The sequence below is a fragment of the Danio rerio genome, chromosome 15 (assembly GCF_052040795.2).
Source record: "Danio rerio strain M-AB ecotype USA chromosome 15, GRCz13ab, whole genome shotgun sequence".
NCBI lineage: Eukaryota > Metazoa > Chordata > Actinopteri > Cypriniformes > Danionidae > Danio > Danio rerio.
The window spans coordinates 27,276,828-27,295,880 of NC_141035.1; the positions used below are offsets into that span (position 1 = coordinate 27,276,828).

General features: G+C 35.4%; 1 protein-coding gene and 1 long non-coding RNA gene across 13 annotated transcripts in view; one reads left to right on the forward strand and one right to left on the reverse strand.

Moving 5' to 3' along the window:
* Positions 1-57: 57 nt before the first annotated feature.
* dhrs13b.2 (dehydrogenase/reductase (SDR family) member 13b.2) lies at positions 58-8,415 on the forward strand. 2 transcript variants are annotated; one of them, NM_001083830.1, is given in 8 exon segments: positions 58-184; positions 523-705; positions 1,193-1,465; positions 3,569-3,898; positions 4,590-4,919; positions 5,080-5,172; positions 7,524-7,540; positions 7,814-8,405. In NM_001083830.1, coding segments are annotated over 8 exon segments (1,311 nt in total). In that variant the 5' UTR covers positions 58-108; the 3' UTR covers positions 7,823-8,405.
* LOC110437905 (uncharacterized) overlaps positions 2,222-19,053 on the reverse strand; it is a 27,947-nt gene continuing 11,115 nt past the window's right edge. For 2 of the 11 annotated variants that reach the window (XR_015509458.1, XR_015509461.1), the window contains exons 2-3: positions 8,747-8,827; positions 2,222-3,891 (exon numbers count right to left, since the gene is read on the reverse strand). This is a non-coding gene — a long non-coding RNA (uncharacterized LOC110437905). Of the gene's footprint in view, positions 3,892-8,746; positions 8,828-9,593; positions 9,742-9,839; positions 10,030-10,190; positions 10,513-18,129; positions 18,307-19,053 lie in introns of those variants that run through there. The other 9 variants (XR_015509468.1, XR_015509466.1, XR_015509459.1 and 6 more) reach the window with 9 other exon arrangements.

The following is a 19,053-nucleotide window of genomic DNA, read 5'->3' on the forward strand; positions in this document are numbered from 1 at the left end:
TTTGTTCAGAATCATATTCGAAAGAACCGGTTGGTCGAATGACAGTTTTAATGAAACGAAAGAGAAACTACGCGGACTAGGTTTGCATGGCGGTTTTAGGAAACAGGAGTGATTGTCCTGAGGACGAGAATACACAACATGTTTTGGACTATTGGTGGATTTATTCTAGCTCTTGTATGCTTAGGTATTTATAAATGAGCTGTGTAAAGATATTCCTTTGTAGTCAGCGACATATGTGTTGTTATTTGCTCATGTAATGCTGCGTTATGCCAAAAGCTGTGTTACAAACATTCAGTGATCGAATTAAACATAATTATTATAACATGTTTAGTAAAACTGTGAAGGAATTTACTATTTGGAGACTTTAAAATCCATTTCAATGTCAAAGTTATTTAAATTGGGAACTTTTCTATGTTCTGTGCATTTGTTTGTTTGATGGTTTACAATTTCTTTGTGCTGTTGTTGATGGTCTTGTTAATATTCTCTGTAACATTAGCCTATTTACCGATATGTTTCAACCAGATGTAAATGGATCCCAATCTCTTCGTGATGTTCAATGGCTTCCTTGCCAGTTTGTGGACGAGAAGGTTCAAATAAATGAAGAAGGACACACTGAAACCAAGTATATCCACAGAGAGTCTGTTCTTCAGTTCGGTAAAGATGGGGACAGTGCTTTACACCCCGCCATTACCTTCCTTGTCACAGGTGAGCAAAGGTCATATGAATTCATTCATTCATTTTCCTTTGGCTTAGTCCCTTATTTATAAGGGATCGCCAGAGCGGAATCAACCGGCAACTGTTCCAGCATGTTTTTTTTACGCAGCGCATGCCCTTCTAGCTGCAACCCAGTACTGGGAATCACCCATACACACTCTCTCTCTCTCTCTCTCACACACACACACACTCATACACCACAGCCAATTTTAGTTCATCCAATACACCTGTACCGCATGTCTTTGGACTGTGGGGGAAACCGGCGCACCCAGAGGAAACCCACGTGAATATGGGGAGAACATGCAAACCCAGAAATGCTAACTGAACCAGCTGGGACTTGAATCAGTGACCTTCTTGCTGTGAGGCGACAATGCTTACCACTGAGCCACTGTGCCACCCCACATATGATGTCATAGATTGATTATATCCTTTCCTTTTAAAGTACTCATTTGCTGTTCATTTGCTGTTTTTTACACAGGCTCTAAAGTGGATATGAGGCGTTATTTGGAGGGAAGTGAGGACACACTACAATGTGAGATCCGTAGATACAGCACTGGAGGAATAGTAATGCGCTGGCCTGTTGCAGGAGCACAAGAGTATGACGTCTGGTTCACCTGCACATTACGTCATACACAAGGCTTGTTCGTCATCACCAGCTTCCTCAGATACACACCTGCGGCTCCTGCTCAGGGACAGGTGGACTTTCTACAGTGGATGTCAGTCAGTGATAGGGATCTCCTGACAACTACAGGTAACACTGAAGCAGGTGCATTTCCTCCTTAAAAAAGGGGATTAGAAGATAATCCACAGTACAAAAAAAGTTGAGCTTTTATTTCTTTGAGTTATGTCATGTTAACTAAACAGTTAAAACTGTAGAAAAACTAAACTAATTAAAACAGTTAAAATCAAATATACATAAAACATATACTGCATGTGTAATTATTATATTGCAACTTAAATTTTAAAAAAGAATTGGTAGACTTTCTTGACACATTCATTCATTAATTTTCTTTCGGCTTAGTCTCTTAATAATCAGGGGTCGTCACAGCGGAATAAACTGCCAACTATTCCAGCATATGTTTTAGCAGCTAGTGTCCTTCCAAAACACAACCCAGTACTAGGAAACATCTATACACTCACATTCACACACACACACTCATACACTGTGGGGGAAACTGGAGCACCCGGAGGATACCCACGTGAACAAGGGGAGAAACTGCAAACTCCACACAGATATGCCAACTGGCCCAGCAAGGACTCGAACCAGCGACCTTCTAGCTGTGAGGCGACAGTGGTGACAACTGAGCCACCGTGCTACCCTTTCTTGACACATAGTTTTATTAATTGAACTTAAAATACTGAAGTACCACTTTGTTTTATTATAAAAAGCCCTATTCATTGTCTTATACAATATAGATAGCTGGTTGTTGCTGTTGTCTAGATAGTGTTTGTTATATTTATTATTTTATTCCACAAAATACTTAAAAAATGACTCATTACACGGTAATGAAACTTTCAGATTTTTGTACCTAACTTTAATAAACAGAATATTAATCACATTGTTAATGTAAAGGAAGCAATATAGAATTGTTTTTTTTTCCAAAAGAAAATACATATATAACTTACACAATCTCTCATACAGAAAGAGACTTACAGACCTTGCGTATGCTTTGTATTTTCTTCTCTTTAACAACAACAACTATAAACAGTAAAACATGGGAATCTACAAATCCTTTAAAGAGGAATATACAGTTGAAGTCACATTTTTTATGAATCATATTAAGCTCAAAATTATTAGCTCCTTTAAGCTAGATATTTTCTTAGATAGTCTACAGAACAAACCATTGTTATACAATAACTTGCCTAATTACCCTAAGCTGGCCAGTTAACCTAATTAACCTAGTTAATCCTTTAAATGTCACATTAAGCTGTATAAAAGTGTCTTGAAAAATATCTAGTCAAATATTATTTACTGTCATCATGACAAAGATAAAATAAATCAGCTATTAGAGTTGAGTTAATAAAACTTAAATGTTTAGAAATGTGTTGGAAAAAAATATTCTCTCTGTTAAACTGAAATCAGGGAAAAAATAAACAGGGGACTAATAACTTAGGGGAGCTAATAATTCTGACTTCAACTGTATATTGAGTTCATGAAAAATCAGGGCATATTGGTGAAATATAATGAATATATTTACTCCAAATAAGAAGAAAGTATTTGGTCTGTGTTCTTAACGAAAAAGAACGTCTTCATGAAATTTAGTGTGCACTGTATCAATCCATTCTTCAACTCAATCTTTTTTTACTAGCTGCCAGAAGACTAAATAAGTTTCTTGTCTTTATTAATTCATCCATCTAAATTTATATTACCTTAATATAAAGATTCACAAGTGAAAGCAATCGCTACTTCAAAAATGGTGTCTAAATGTAGGTTGTTGTTTTCTTTATAGTGTTCATTCATTCATTTATTGTTTATTTTTTTTGGCTTAGTCTCTTTATTAATCAGGGTTCGCCACAACGGAATGAACCGCCTCTTTATAGTGTAATGTTATGAAATGGTTTTGACTCACTTTACTTCCTAATTTCAGAATACCACTGCAATCAAGGGACTATCATAGTTTCTAAACCATGAGGTGGAGGTGGTACCCTGATTTTGCATTATTCTTGTAATTTTATCAAGTAAAATATATTTTAAAAGACTAACATTAAATGCATGACCAATGCTTGAGCATGACCTAGGGTCTGTCAGTAGACTTGAGTGGTGATACAAATTTAATGGAGGTGGCCACCTCGTAATTCTCTTTGCAGGAAAAACCCTGCATGTTTTAAAGTGTCTTCCTTGTGTGTTTTCCAGCTGCAATGGTTGTTTTGACCCGGACTCCCTCTGTTGAGGTGGGATTCTTGAAAGAGCCAGAGCTGCACTGTCAGTTTGCAGTAGATCATAAACTGCCCAATGCAACAGTGGAGTGGAGACTTCAAAGACATGGAGAACGGACCAAGCTTTTTAGCTACTCCAGCCGCACTGGTAAAAGTGAAGGCAAAGGAGTGACTGTCAAGACCATCGCTGGCGGAAACGCCTCCTTTAAACTTGAACCAACCAGAAAGCACAGTGAGGGCACATATGTCTGCTCTGTGATGGTTCCTCCTCTCTATGGCAGCCATGATATTCCTCTTAGCCTAAGTGGTGAGAAGATAAACTAGATTCATTTAACATTTACTGGTTAACCACTTTTTACAATACAAATATTTCATTGATGGAATCAAACAAATATCACAGTTTAGTTACTTTCACGTCTTTCTAAACCTTCTGTGGAAAAATGATATATTATTTATTATCTCTATAAACAAGATTATAGAATTATAATTTATAATATACAGTATATTATGCAATTTATCTATTTAAACCAAAATGCAGGTTTAAGACTGTAAATATTAAGATAATTTATTCATATACAATAAAATCCATTTTTTGAAAATGAATTCAATTTTTAGGTTCAATTCAGCACATATAAATTGAAATAATGCTCTATATACAGTATTTAATACCTTTAATAAATATTTAATTACTCATTCTAAACCTTCCGTGGAACACAAATCATATATCATATCAAATCATAACACATATCATATATATATAAATATAAAGATATATACTTTTTTTTTCAAACAATAAAGGTTAGTGGACTCAAATGTTAATTTGGACCCCACTGACTTCATTGCATTAGCAAGAACAGCCAAAATATTTTTTAAATTGTATTTTCACAGAAAATCAGTCATACAGGACTGGATGAACAAAATGGTGCAAACAATGAAAGAAGTATACTTTTTTTAAGTAAATCATCACTTTAATGTCCTTTTTGTATGTTACACTACAGAACAGCCCCGCGTGTCTCTGAATGTGGGCTCCACCTTGTCTATGGTAATTGGTCAGGACCAGAAGCTGATCTGTGAAGCAGAAAGCTACTATCCACTGGACGTAGACATTGAGTGGTACCGTGAGCCACATGGAGGAAGCCCTACACCTTTGTTCTTGAAGAACGTTCTGTACTCCAGTCATCGAATACATCAGGATGGCACATATTCACTCTCAGCCTTCTTCTATCTACAGCCTGGCCTAGAAGACTCTGGATATAAGTACACCTGCAGAGTTTCACATAAGTCTTTGCTCACCCCTGTCCGCAAGAGCTTTTACCTCGTAGTTACAGGTGAACCTGATTCGTTTGCACAATTGGAAAGTGCCTGACTCTGTGTCCTTCATAGTTAATATTACAACTAACCACTAGGTGGCAGGCATCATGTATCATTACAGTATGTCAGATATTCAGTACTCGTTTTTATAGCCTTTTTTATCACTTTGTATTACAGAACCTGACTCTACCATGTGGTATATCGCAGTGTTCGGGTTTATAATCGCCATGCTAGTAATTCTGTGTTATATGCTGCCTCAAGTTCTTGCAGGTAAGTCATTTGTTCATCATAAATCACTATAATGACAATCTCACTGTCCATCCCTTATTTGCAATATTTTTTTAACACTATGGAAAATTAAGAGCAAACACTATGCATGTTATTTTGAGTATGACCGCATTAAAAATTACTTTTATTTTAATTAATTCACTTTTTAAATTTCATTGTAAATAAGATGGAAATAAAAACTACATCGTAATTTTTTTCCTTAAAGGAAGACAAGCACTATAAGTTTATAGTATACTAAATACTATAACTTTATACCCAGCATTCTTCATCTCAGCTCCCATTAACATATTTTTATGTAATAGTGTGACTGATAATTAAGGAATTAATCAAGGCAACACTGTAAAAAAAAAAATGTTGACTTATAGGTGCAGTATATATGTTTGACACCCAGTGGTTGAACTAGATATTGCACTCCTGGATCAAAACAAACGCAAGCGCAGGTTGCCAGATTGAGTACAGGAATGAGTGATATAAACCAGGTTCTAATAAGCAACGGCACCCGATATAATGAATATTTTCCATATTAAATGGAGTTTTTGTCCTAACCAACACCTCGAGTTAATATATTAGAAATGGCTTTTATTTCTCACAGGTGAACAACTAACGGGTACACCTCATTTGCTTTATTCAGTGTTAAACACTTATAATGTGAGCTTGAAAAACGTTTTACATGACATTTATTGTAATGAAACTGAAAGCAGCAGCAGATCAGCACCTCAGATCTTCAAAATAAAATAAACCGTTTGAAACTGAACTTTGGAACTAAACACAAATGAGTTATTCAGCATGTACATTTAATAATGTTAAAGTGGGTTAATATGTATTAAATAGATTATAAACTTATTAACGAGTGCATATTATGTGCTTCTGAATGGCTGTATTTAAATTTCTGTCATGTTTCGTCTGGTGCAAACAGCCAAATTGCTCATCACTGCATGTCTCGTCACGTAGCATGTTGTTTGGATACGCGGTTACAATGTAACCTGCTCACCTAATGTTAACGTTCTTAATATTTATATATTTGCTAATTAATAACCTCATGTTGAACTGAATCTGCGTCTCTTTTTGTCCACCGGAGGTCGCCTTTCGGTCACGAGCACATGCTTTGAGAGCCTTTCTAAATGAATGAATGAAATATGTGTTTTTCCACCAAGGCAACCTGGGGTGCTGAAATATAATTGGTTAAACTGGCAACGGGCAGGTTAAAATGACGAAAACAAAGACAGCGTTCCGGCACAGAAAACAAATTTTCAAAGCAGAATTACTCACTTTAGCATTGTTTTTCAGAAGAACAAAAATGTTCACTAGGCATGTTTCTTAAATTTCTGCAAACATATCATGGTATTTTTATGCTTTAGAAGAGTCAAAAACTTACATACAGCACCTTTAAATTCCTAAGTTGAATCAAAATAATTAAATCTTTTCAGTTACACATTAAGCTAAAATTAAAAGTTAAAACCTGATTAAACAGGTTAAAATAAGTTATAGTAACATAAAATCATACATTGCCATGACTTTTTGATCACATATTTCTTTACAGCAAGTATGTTAATAATCACAAATTAGATAATACATGGTTTCCACTACATTGATTGTTACAAGGCAGGACGCCACACCAAAATTCATCCCACCACGGCTACATTACAGCTTATCATTCATAACATTCAGTAATTTTTTTAATAGCGGGTTCTAATCATACCAAAACGTATTAAAAGATAAGTGAATTATAACAGCGCAAACCTTTCTGTAATCATAGAAGTGCCGTGTGTTATTTGTTTAACCCTTTAACCTATTTATAGATAAAGGTCTATGCTTTTATCATACAATGACTTTATCTTGCTGGAGTTTATAGCCGTTTCACTTTACTTCAGGACGCATTAATGCTGCTCTGTAGGTCTATTGGAGAAATTCATAAATATACCTAGCAAATCTAATTACTGTTGGAGACATACTCGTTACAAATAAGTGCACACTTCAGCAGCACTTATTTGAGGGCCACAAGAAAGTCTGCTCTTGAGCCGCGTATATTTGAGGGCGCGCAAGAAGTTTTGTGCACAAACAGAGGAAATTGGTGCTCGAGCACAGAGATTGACACGCTTGTATTATATGAATGCGATCTCGACTTGTAATACTGCGCTCACGATATTTGTCAATAAAAATAACGCCACATGTATTTGGTAGATCTGTGTAAAATGCCCAACAGAGTCTGCCACCACAGCTGGAAAAAATCCTAGAGGAAACACTGTAATATGTTAAAAAAGCATTGTTTTTTTGTCATTTTTAAAAAATTTATTTATGCTAAGTCTAATCCTCTAACCATTTTTCTTTTTTAGGACGAAGATCAAAAAAGGTGAGAGACCAATTTAAAGAATAGAAGCATAACAATAACATTTCTGCCAACATCTTTAGTGCAGATGAATATGGACACCACCTGTACATGAGTGAGATGAATAGGCTGTCTGTACTGTTTGTGTTAGTGTATGTGTGCATGCCGTGTGTTTTATACGTATGCATGTATGTGCAATTACTGGCATGTGTGGAAGTGTGACGTAAGTGTGTGCGTCTATTTGCCATATGCCCAGTCTCACACATCGTATGTTTACACTGTGTCTCTTATGTGCAGATGTTTTGAAAGCCCATGCCTGAGAATTTAAAAGTACAGCGTCATGGAGACCGTCAACACATCCCTCCTTCTCACTTTCTGTCTCTGCTCATCCCTGCCGTCTCTTCCTCCTGCTGCTGCCTTCGCCAAGATCAGGTGCTCTTCATGGGAAAATGGGGAGTCGCTGAGAGGTGTAATTCCAGAAATCATGGTTTATGTCCTTGTTTACAATGGCTGATAAGGCACTGTTGCTCTCCATGAACTGAAGAAGAATGTACTCAGCTTTCTGGCTGAATTATTTTTTGAGAGTCTTTAAGAGTCTTTAAATTATAATAATGACAGTTTGGAAAGAAATTCATGAATACACTGTTAAGTCTGATCATTTTAGGCTAGAAATGATAAAATAATATAATGAATTGACAAAAATAATACAAAACTATTTTTTTAGCTAAATTAGGAGGGAAGATAAGTGGGGAAAATGTGTTTTAAAAAACAGTTGCTAAAAAGAACAGCAAAAATATTTTGATGCTTGAATAAATGTACTTGAAGTTTAATATCTGAACAAAAAAAGTCAAATAAAATGTGTGTTGTTCCGATTGCTTCACATTGGAATATATCCACCAGTTTGTGTGATGTTTGCAATGCTGTTTTGCGCTCGTGGGGAAAGCCAACACCAGTGGCGCTCTAAAGCCTGTGGGATTTTGAAGTATTCTTGGCTAAATGCTCATCTCTAGACCACACGAAGCCCCCCTGTGAGGCATCTCCCTGACTCCCTGTTAGCTACACTATAAACACTTCACTCAGGAATGGCAGCTGTTCCCAAATGGCACTTGGTACATTCCCCTTCTCCTGCAGTACCCTCCTCATCTCTGCCACTCAATCAAGGCCTCAGTATTCTTAAACTCGCTATATACTCTGTTTTTCATTTACGGGTAAAAAAGAAGTGTGAATTACCTAAGCAGCAATATATATGCACATTCAGCGATCATCTTCACTATGCCCATAATGCTGAAAGCGATGTTTCCAATTTCCTCTCTGTAACAAGATAAACAATAGTGAAAAACAGTAGTTAAGAATGCATCTGATAATACCAGTTAGGATGTTTGCATATCACTTCACATCACATTTATTTATATTGTCTTTTATACTAGATGGCTTGAAAGCAAGTGATTATTCAGTTACAGTGTTCAGCATAATTGAGTACACCCCATTTTGAAAATTATTATTTTTGTTCACTTCTCAGTAAATATAGGCAATGTATTTTGTTGCATTTAAACAAAACAGATTTATTAGATATATTTATTTAAATAATATTTTAGTCACTGGACATCTTTAGACATTGAAAGACAAAACAATTAAATTCAAACAAAATAGCGCAAAATTAAAAATAAAAATAATTTAAAACTATTTTTTGCTTCTCTTGATTTTTCCTTTTTTTAAAGTTGTATTTAATATTTTTCTATAGCATACATTTGGGTGTACTAGTTTTCGGATCGTTATCTTAAGCTATTTTGTTACATTAGCTGCAGATTTGGCTTCAGTAATGACTAATGTATATGCACAAATATAATATTGTATAACTTCCTATTAAAAATATGAGTTTAAAAGATTTGTGAGGGATGTACTTATGTATGCTGAGCACTGTATATAAACAAAAACAATAAGTACTAAACAAGTATTCAGTATTAAACAAATCACATCTAAGTATTCACTGTTAAACAAACTAAGGTGTCAGTGTTGCTTTCAATTAGAATTACGCTTCATTTTCTACTATAAAGCAGCTCTTTGATGTTTATTTTACCTGTGGACATCTAATTTAACTGAACAAAGCAGATAAACTAGAAAAGCGCAAAAACATACAGATGTAGTACAGGGGTAAACTGTGTATTGGTGCTCCTTGGATATGAGAGTCTTTTAAAATCAAGTCATCACTCCAAGGCACCTAAAAACTGTGAAAAAAAAGTTTGTAAGACTTATTAACATGGCTAATATATTAAGAACAGCACACATGCACCAATGCATTGTGGCATTCACATGTCATAATCACCTGATTAGATCTCCAAGCAGTAAATAGAAAATGAACTCAAACAGTAGTTTCAAATTAATTTAAACAAAAAATAAGAACTTTAGGCTATTGGAGTATAGGTTATTTGATTAATTGTGAAGGAAAACTATTGCAAAATATAAAAACTATTCCATTAACCGATCTTTACTGAATCTCTCTGACTTCAAGAACTGGACAGTAGAAATGAACCAGAAAAGATTTCCATGCCAAAGAAGGCGGAGCTTCAAAGCCTCAGCTATCTTCTATGTAATCACCATAGGCCTATGATTATTTAAAAGTCTTTTCTAAATGGGAAACTTTTTTTAAATTGTACAATGGCCTAATTTTTTTTACCTGATTTGGTTCAGAATGATGTCACAGCAGTTCATTCTTTGACTTTACTTGAAGTCGCCCAGCTTCAGCATCTCCAGAATGAAGCCATTTATATGTAAATTCAGAATCCTTAATTTCATTAGTTGCATTCTTGAGCATGCACTGATCAAGAGAAAGTACAGCTTTAGCTTGATTTCTAGGTTTTTAGCGGTGATGCTCATTGGAAACTCGTTGGCGTGCCTGGTGGGTCAACAGCCAGAGTAAGGTCAGCGTTCAGCCAAGCTTTGCAGTTCTACAGAAACAGCTGTCTTGGGACCGTATGAGGCTTATGCCTTGAGAAATCAAGAGTCTCCATTACAGCAACTGCATAAACGACGGGCTGCCTGCCCGTGGCTCGTGATCTGTTATTAGCCCCGTCAGTTTCCATTCGACCCGTTGACATTTCAAACAACATGCGGCTTTGGCTTGTTTTATTTTAGCTAATGTGTTGTGGAAGTTGGAGGTATTTTTCTAGCCCAAATTAACGAGCTGAGCTAAACTGAACAATGCTTGGAGTTGATTAACCCTCTGTGTGCTGCGACAGGCGACCATGTGGCCCTGCTTTCACCCAGATGGGATTTAAAAACAAACAGGCCTGGAGGTGGGCAGGCTGTGCAATGTAATTCAAAGAGAATTAAGGGGAATTGCTTGTTTTGTTTCTGGAGCCCAGAAACGCAGAGCTATGCGACTGCTGATGGTGGTCAGTGCTCTGGGGAAATCAATAATGGCTTAGCTGATGATTCATAATTGATGGATAAATATTGTGCTAATGGACAGGGGGCCTCATTTATAATATGAGCATACACACAGATGTGATTATAGAATATAATTTTTTTCATGTTCATGTTCAAATTTATAAAAATGGTCTTTCAGGTGGAAAAGTCAGAGTATTTTAGCAATTCTTGGAACCTTGTTGTTCTCAATAAAATACATTCTGGTGCTCATTTATATTCAAACTCAGATGTCATTTTTCACATAAGAAGTCATACAAAGTACACAGAAAAAAAATATTCAAAGTTTATTCCTTGGATTTGCTAATTTTTAAGTTGCTAACAGTTTATTTTGACTGAATTTAAACAAACAATATAAGTTGAATATTACTAAATAAATTTTTTTTGAATTTAACAGAAATAAATTGTTTGCAACTATTTTATAGACATGTTTACAAAATAATATATATAACAAAATAATAAAAATCATAACAATAAGAATCTAAATTAGGGAGAAATAGAAGTTATGCATTTTATATATGCATTATTAATAGAATTTATTTGCTAAATACACTATTTCGTGGCCATTTGGAAGGCAGAGATCTGAAGAAGATTCGGCTGTGCACAATTTAAAGATCATTTGTATTATAGATTTCACTATAATAATAGTTTTTGTTTTTCAGTTTTACTGAATCACACGTATGCATGTTTTAGAAATGATATTAAATGAACTAAAGGACAACAAAAATTACAGCATTTCCTATCATGTTAAGTTATTGTTAAATATTAGCTTTTATTTTAAGTTTATATTTTAAAATTAGTTATTAAGTATTAAGTATTTTGATTGTATATTTTAGTACTTTTATGCGCTTTATCATTTTTAATTTTTTTAAAACATGTCTGCTTAACTTAAATTTATTTTAAGTTAATTTTAAACATTTTGTTCAACAGAAAGTCTGTGTTTTTACATACTTAACAAAATCTGCATTTTCTTACTTAAGAGCAATTTAAGGCAAATGTCAATCTTGCCATGAAAAAAAGATTTTCACCAAAGCAGCGAAACCCCTTCTAGGTTTTTTTGTGTAGGCTTATATTTTACAGTTCTGTAAAAAATACTCAAAAATGTATCTGTCAATGTTTTCAAACAATTGCATTTGATTTACCAAAGTCACATAAGTGGCAATTTCACATCTGTCACATCCATAACAGAGAGATGTCACATCCATGATAAAGCTTTTTCCTCATAAATGCTAAAACATTAAATAAAATAAAATCAATAATTTTTATTCTCTAGAGAGCCGACTCTTATCTTTTTGATTAGCATTGTTTCTTTTGGGTTGTGCAGCGTAATTCACAGAATTTTTACAAAGTATGTTGCATACTATAAACTTACAGAGTTTTTTGATCACATCTATAACGCATGTCTATTTTCCAATCATTTAAAATAGAAAAAAATGTTTGTTGATTGGTATTTTCTCTGATTCTATAACTCTGCAGTGAGTAAGTTTGGAAAATATAAACAGATGTTTCAATATAATGTTAACATATACTTTCTCTGTGTATTTATGTTATGAGATTCTACTGCAAATCTCACATCCATAACGCTGGAATTGATCTTTTATATATACAGTATATACATAACCACTCCCCGCTCTTCAGTTCATGCGCATGTATATATATTAGTGGTGGGCTGTAATCGAAGTTAATGTGCTGCGTTAAAGCGAGACTCTTATTGCGCGATAAAAAAATATCACCGTTAATCTGTTGTCAAAGTTATTTTGGGAGCTGGGTCTACTTTCACCTTGATTATGATTCATTCAGGATTCACTCATGAACATTTCATTCATGCCCCCGCAACCAACTGGGGTATTCAACATAAAATAAGGAGTAAGGACTGGTGAGAGTGTTGTAAAATGTAATAACGCACACCAAGTAGAAAGAAAAAACTTTTGCATTTCACGATGTGTGTGTGTGTGTGTGTGTGTGTGTGTGTGTGTGTGTGTGTGTGTGCGTGCGGTTCTTTTACTTACAGCCGTGTATGTGGATCTTGTTGGAAAATTTAGTGAAAAGTCCTACATGATGGTAATAGTTTGACTGCGGTGTTTACTTCAATGCCACTAATATATGCATTCTCCACGTCTTAATTCCATTTCTGTTTAGTTCAGTTATGACTTTATGTTTAACTAAATAAACAGTTAGTAAACACACGCACATCTTATTGAACATCATAAATTTTCATCACCAATTATCATAGTAGAACAGTTTCTCAAGCAGTTTGTGATGCATTTTGGAAACAGAAGATGAGATTAATAAATATATATTTATTTAGTACAAATGATTAAATAAATCTATATTTATATATATTTATTTTATACAAAATTTTGTGTAATATGTATTATTTATTTCAGTGCTGTTTCATCTCACAGGTTTGGAATAATATAACCTGTGCAAAAGAAGAAATTTCATTTTTGGCTGAACTCGTTCTTTAAGGCCACTTTTTATTACCCTTATAGTCTGCTGTCTCAGACATCAGGGTGGATGATGCTTCATTTTGCCTTATTCCAGTCACCAGGAGTTGAAGTTGCGGTTAAGTGTTTGTATGCACTGCAAATTAGTTCTCCCGACTGTCCCAGATGGTCTACTACTTTACAACATATTTGCTCAGCATTTGTCTGAGCAGACTTAATTTGCGTCTTTCTAGACATTTCACTCCCATAAAGTTCCAGTTTTCCAGTAAATGCTTCCACAGATGCTTTCCCCTCTTTCCCTTAATTCTTCACCTTATCATCAGGATTATTTAAGTGTTTGTGTCTTATTTTCTTTCCTTCTTCCTTTCCTTTGTGTTAGTGTTTTCCCATGATGTCCTGGAGCTGCATGCGCAGTGTTTGAAGATCCAAAAGGGAGGCATTGCATATACTGTAAATTATATGGAATTTATTCTTTGTTTGTGCACTAACATTTAGGGAAGCATAAAATAATCTATGATCTTTGTTGGAATTTACAGATGTTTCTATGCTGAAATGTGTAGCGTTAATATTGTAGGGGATCACAGCCTATGTTTAGGATGGACTGAAAAAACTTTAAGACCAGTGTTTGTAAAGCTACTCTGAAACTGTAGCTTGATGCGCTACAAGCTACTCATCAGGTAAAGAAGCTAAGCTGCTGTCAAACTACACGTCTAAAAAAGTAGCTAGCTACACTTAAAGTCACTTCCTAAAAGTAGCTTCCTAAAAGATCTATTTTCATAACTATTTTCATAGAGGCGTTTAAAAAAATAAAACAACATGAAATAGTTGGTACATATATATATATATATATATATATATATATATATATATATATATATATATATATATATATATATATATATATATATATATATATATATATGCATATATATATATATATATATATATATATATATATATATATATATATATATATATATATATATATATATATATATAAATATATTACGCCGTTTTTACATTTCTCAGACTGTCAAAAGCCGAAGTGCAAAACTGCAACAAATGTACCATTGCAATATCATAATAATTAACTGGGATTAAGTAGCATTTCTTGAGGAAAATTCAAGAGTTTACACTTAGCTGATGATTAATATTAAAGCTTGTTTGGCATGCTATCCTGGGAGAGAGCACTAAGCTTATGAGATCCTCGAGCCCTGGGCTCCCTCCCGTTTGCAGGGCGAGAGGGGAGTTTGAGCTCAGGTAGCTCGCGATGAACTCTCTCCGACTTATTCTAGCTAAATGACGGATATGGTTGGCTGAGGAGAGGTGTATTCGCTAAGAGCTTGACTATGGTATCAATTTTGTGTGTTCAATTTAATTAGGTTGTGTGTTTGTGGGAGGAAACCGGAGAACCCGGGAAAACCCTTGCGAGCATGGGGAGAAGGAGCAAAACTCTGCACAGAAATGTCATCTGGTTTAGTAGGGACTTTAACCAGAGACATTTTTGCTGTGAGGCAATGGTGCTAATCACTGTTCCGCCCTGTCATCCATCTGGAGGGAGAGGAAGTAGGGGGGGGTATTCAAGACGAAGATATTAGCCCCTTTCACACATACAGACCTTTCCGGAAAATTACCGGCAATTTTCCGGAAAGGTGTGTATGTGTAAACTAGGGCTGCACGATATATCGTTTCAGCATCGAAATCGCGATGTGCGCATCCGCGATAGTCACATCGCAGGAGGGTGCGATGCAAAGCAAAAAAAAAAAAATATATATATATATATTATGGGTGGAGCCGAACCGGAATACGGTATTCGGAAAAGCAGGAATAGCATGTGTTTTTACGAATACTTATTTCAAACAATACTTGATAAATTATTTGTATTTGGGAACAAGAAAAACATTATATCAAAAAGCTGCGTTTCCTCATGAGACCGCAGTGCATGCCCGCGTGAGTGAGTGAGTGAGTGAGACGTTCAGGAGTCGGTGGGCGGGGTGGGGCCGGGGTAAGGAGACTGAGCAGGCTGCTTCTCTGTACAGCAACAGAGAAGGCTTGGCAGAGCGAAAAATACTTTTCTGCATTATTATTTTTGTTTATTTTACCATACTAAAATAACACGTGACAGAAGTTCACTCAAAAGTGAAAGTTCTTTCTGTTATTAATTACTTGCACTCCCGTCATTCCTACTACTTTCAGAACATAAATTTTGATATTTTACCATATGAAAATGCAATGCAGTTATGAAAATTGAGAAATTAAAGCAATACAGAGATCTGGTCCCCGCGTCAGGTCAGGGTGCACCTGTTAAAAACGCAGACGCGGCGAAGGCGCACTAAACTCACACGGGAAAGAACTGGGCATTCAATTCATGTTTTAGTGAAATAAGAAACAGTTGTAATAAGAAACATTATGCAGAAGCAGTCTCAAGTTAAAAACACCTTTTGAGTTTAAAGATGATCAGCCTGCCAAGTCAAGTTTACAGTGTCATTAATTAAATGGGTAGCATGAGTAAAGGGGATTTGCCCAGCACACAACCTCATGCGCTGCAGGTAGGCTGAATGATAATCTTTAAAAATATATAGGCTATGCAATACAAAACTTTAAACATTTATTTATTTTTAATGAAAAGAAAAGAAATCAGGAGAGTAAAATATAATTTAAACCACTGGTCTGGCGCTGATACTTTATTGTTTGTATCCAGAAGAAGGGGGAAAAGGCAGATGAAAACCTGGCTGGGGAGACGGGCGGCGATAACATATCAGTTCTTCAGCAAGAATCACGACATCATTGTGATGCGTTTATCATACAACGCAGTTCGTGTTTATAATCATTAATATTAACAAGTATTAATTCTCTCTCTAGACTTAGTTTTAGGGCTTGTTCTTGTCGGCGCAATATAGCCTCGGCTTATTGCATGAACGAATCCGATTGTGAAGAATGATTAAGCGCTTGCATTTTTTTATTGCATCCTTTTCGCAAGTTATTCATTTGTTTTGTTATTTAAGTGGTGCGAACATTATTTACTGGCAAACATGTTCCTCGATCTCGTACATCAACAAATAATGTAGCCTACCTAAGTTATTTACCTTTTATGTAAAAATTAAGGAATAACTTAATTAAATATTAATAAATAAAACATCCGTATAAACGTACATGTTTATTTTTGAACTTTCGTTAATGAAACAACACAAAACTGTTTATAAATATTGTAGTTAAATATTAAATTACTTTAACTGCTTGAAACTGTATAATAATAACAATTTAACGTTACATTTTTAAGAACTTAACAAATAGTCTAAATGGCACTTTACTAATCAGTGTAATAATAATATAAATATTAATAATTATAAGTAAAAATACAATATTAACCTAGTAACAATATAAGTCAGATGTTTAAAAAAAACTGCGTAGTTTCTCTCCACCTTTTGTAGTCATATTTTGAATTATTTGCCAGAAAAACTAACATGTTGAATTTGTCCGGTTTAAGTGAAGAATGGGGTTATAATGTTTCCAGCAATACACTGTCAGACGGTGTGCTTGTAGTGAAAATGCACAGACAGGCTACTTTTTCACAACCATGCGAGAGAGGGCTTCTCCTTCTGTTCCGCCGCCCGCATTTCTCGCAACGCAGGTTTCTCTACGCTGCGGAGCGGCGCGTTCTTAACTAAGTTACCAAATATGTTGATCAATTTCTCGTCAATGTCTTCCATTTATCACTTTCTCTTTTGTATCTGGCCATTTTTGCAAATGCCTCTGCCATGCCTGGCTGAGCTGGGCTTCTGCGTTTAGAAGACAGGAGTTGATTAAGCCTACATGGCTTTTTTTCCCTCGCCGTCAATCGCCACTAGCTTGCATGGTTCGGGACCCGTGGATCTGCGTATCGATGGATTTGCTCCTCAGTGTTTGGACTCTCAGCACTCAGCAGTGAATATTAAAACACACTTTACTTAAAACCCCCATACAAAAAGCTTAATCCAAATTGATTCGTTCACCTTTCTCGGTCGGCATGAATCCAAAATGTTCCCAGACGTAAGAGTTCGTTTTCTAACAAAATTCATGGTTGAACTTGAACTTGCTGAATCGCGCCTAATGTTATATTCTAACAGATATGTAATACTTGGCAACATAACAGTAATTTGTGTTTTAAAGTGCGTGACGTCACGTACTACGGCCGGTGGCAATGGACAACCGAGGTGGCAATGACCACGGCGGTGACGCGGTTGTCATGGTGACCGTCACAGCCCTAGTTTTAAGTAAATATATATATATATATATATATATATATATATATATATATATATATATATATATATATATATATATATATAAAATATCGCAATATATATCGCAGGGGGAAAAAATATCGCAATGTCAATTTTTTCCAATATCGTGCAGCCCTAGTGTAAACAGGTCTTTTTTGACAATACCGGTAAATTTGTTCTGGCCATTTTCCGAAAAGAGAAGTTGTTTATCGGTAATTTGCCGAAATGCTGCACTCTGTGAATGTAGAAGGAAGAAGCGTGCATGTCTAGAACGTGCTGGCGTGAGATGTCTGCTTTAGCCAATCCGAACAGTCAGATGCATTCATGTCCGCGTGGTTTATGAGAATAAAAGCCTTTGAATATTTTCCCAGACCCATTTAGCTACTAGAAGTTAGTGCGACAACGTTTATATGTTCATCTTAATGCCAACTGTGATAATAGTTACTGATAAGATGTTTTTGATAAGCCGTTGTTTGTTTACCTTCAAGCTTTGCGTGTCCCCGTGAAACAGCCCATGAGCGCCAGCACACACACATATCATGTACATCTCGACAGAAAGTGACATAAGTCTCTATTTTTTATATAATTATTGTTATAGGGTTTTTTCATCTTTAATTTAAAAAGGACAGTGGAGATTACAGACAGGAAAGTATTGGGAGCAGAGAGAGGTCAAGGGTCAGCAAAGGACCTCAAGCTGGGAATCAATCTCAGGTTGTCGTGAGCATCATGGTGCTATCTGTCTGTGCACTTAACCACTAGGCTATTGGCACCAACATATATGGGTCTATTTTGAGAGTTAATTAATTAATTTTGATGAACTGAATTCCAACTGTTACTAGAAAAATATTATTTAAAAAATTACAGTTATGCATTAATAAATAAATAAATAAATGTAAAGCCATGAGATGCGTGTATTTTCAATAGATGGCTTTAATCCACTAATGTAGTATGTGATCTTTCAAGACAGTGCTGTTCTGCTTCACACCATTGCAGTTTGACTAAATGGAATAAACAGATAACGTCATATTATCAAGCTACTTTGCTATACTTGCTCAAGAGCTACTGGAAAGGCTATGTTGTATCGCAAGTAGCTGAGCTATTTTCAACACAGCTCTCCAACACTGTTAAGAATCTAAATACTGCATGATTCACAACTATAAACATGCAAGTGCGCCCTGTAAAAACGGATTAGACTAGTTATTTTAATATAATGAAAATGTAATGTGTATATTTATATAGCCCAATTATTGCATATGGCCATACACCTAGGTGGAGTGGAGGGACGGTGATAGAGCCGTTTTGATCTGGTGGATGGGGATGATTGGGAGGCCATGATGGGTAAGGGCCGATAAAGGGAATTTGGCCTGGACACCAGGGTTACACCCCCAATCTTTATGAGTAAAAA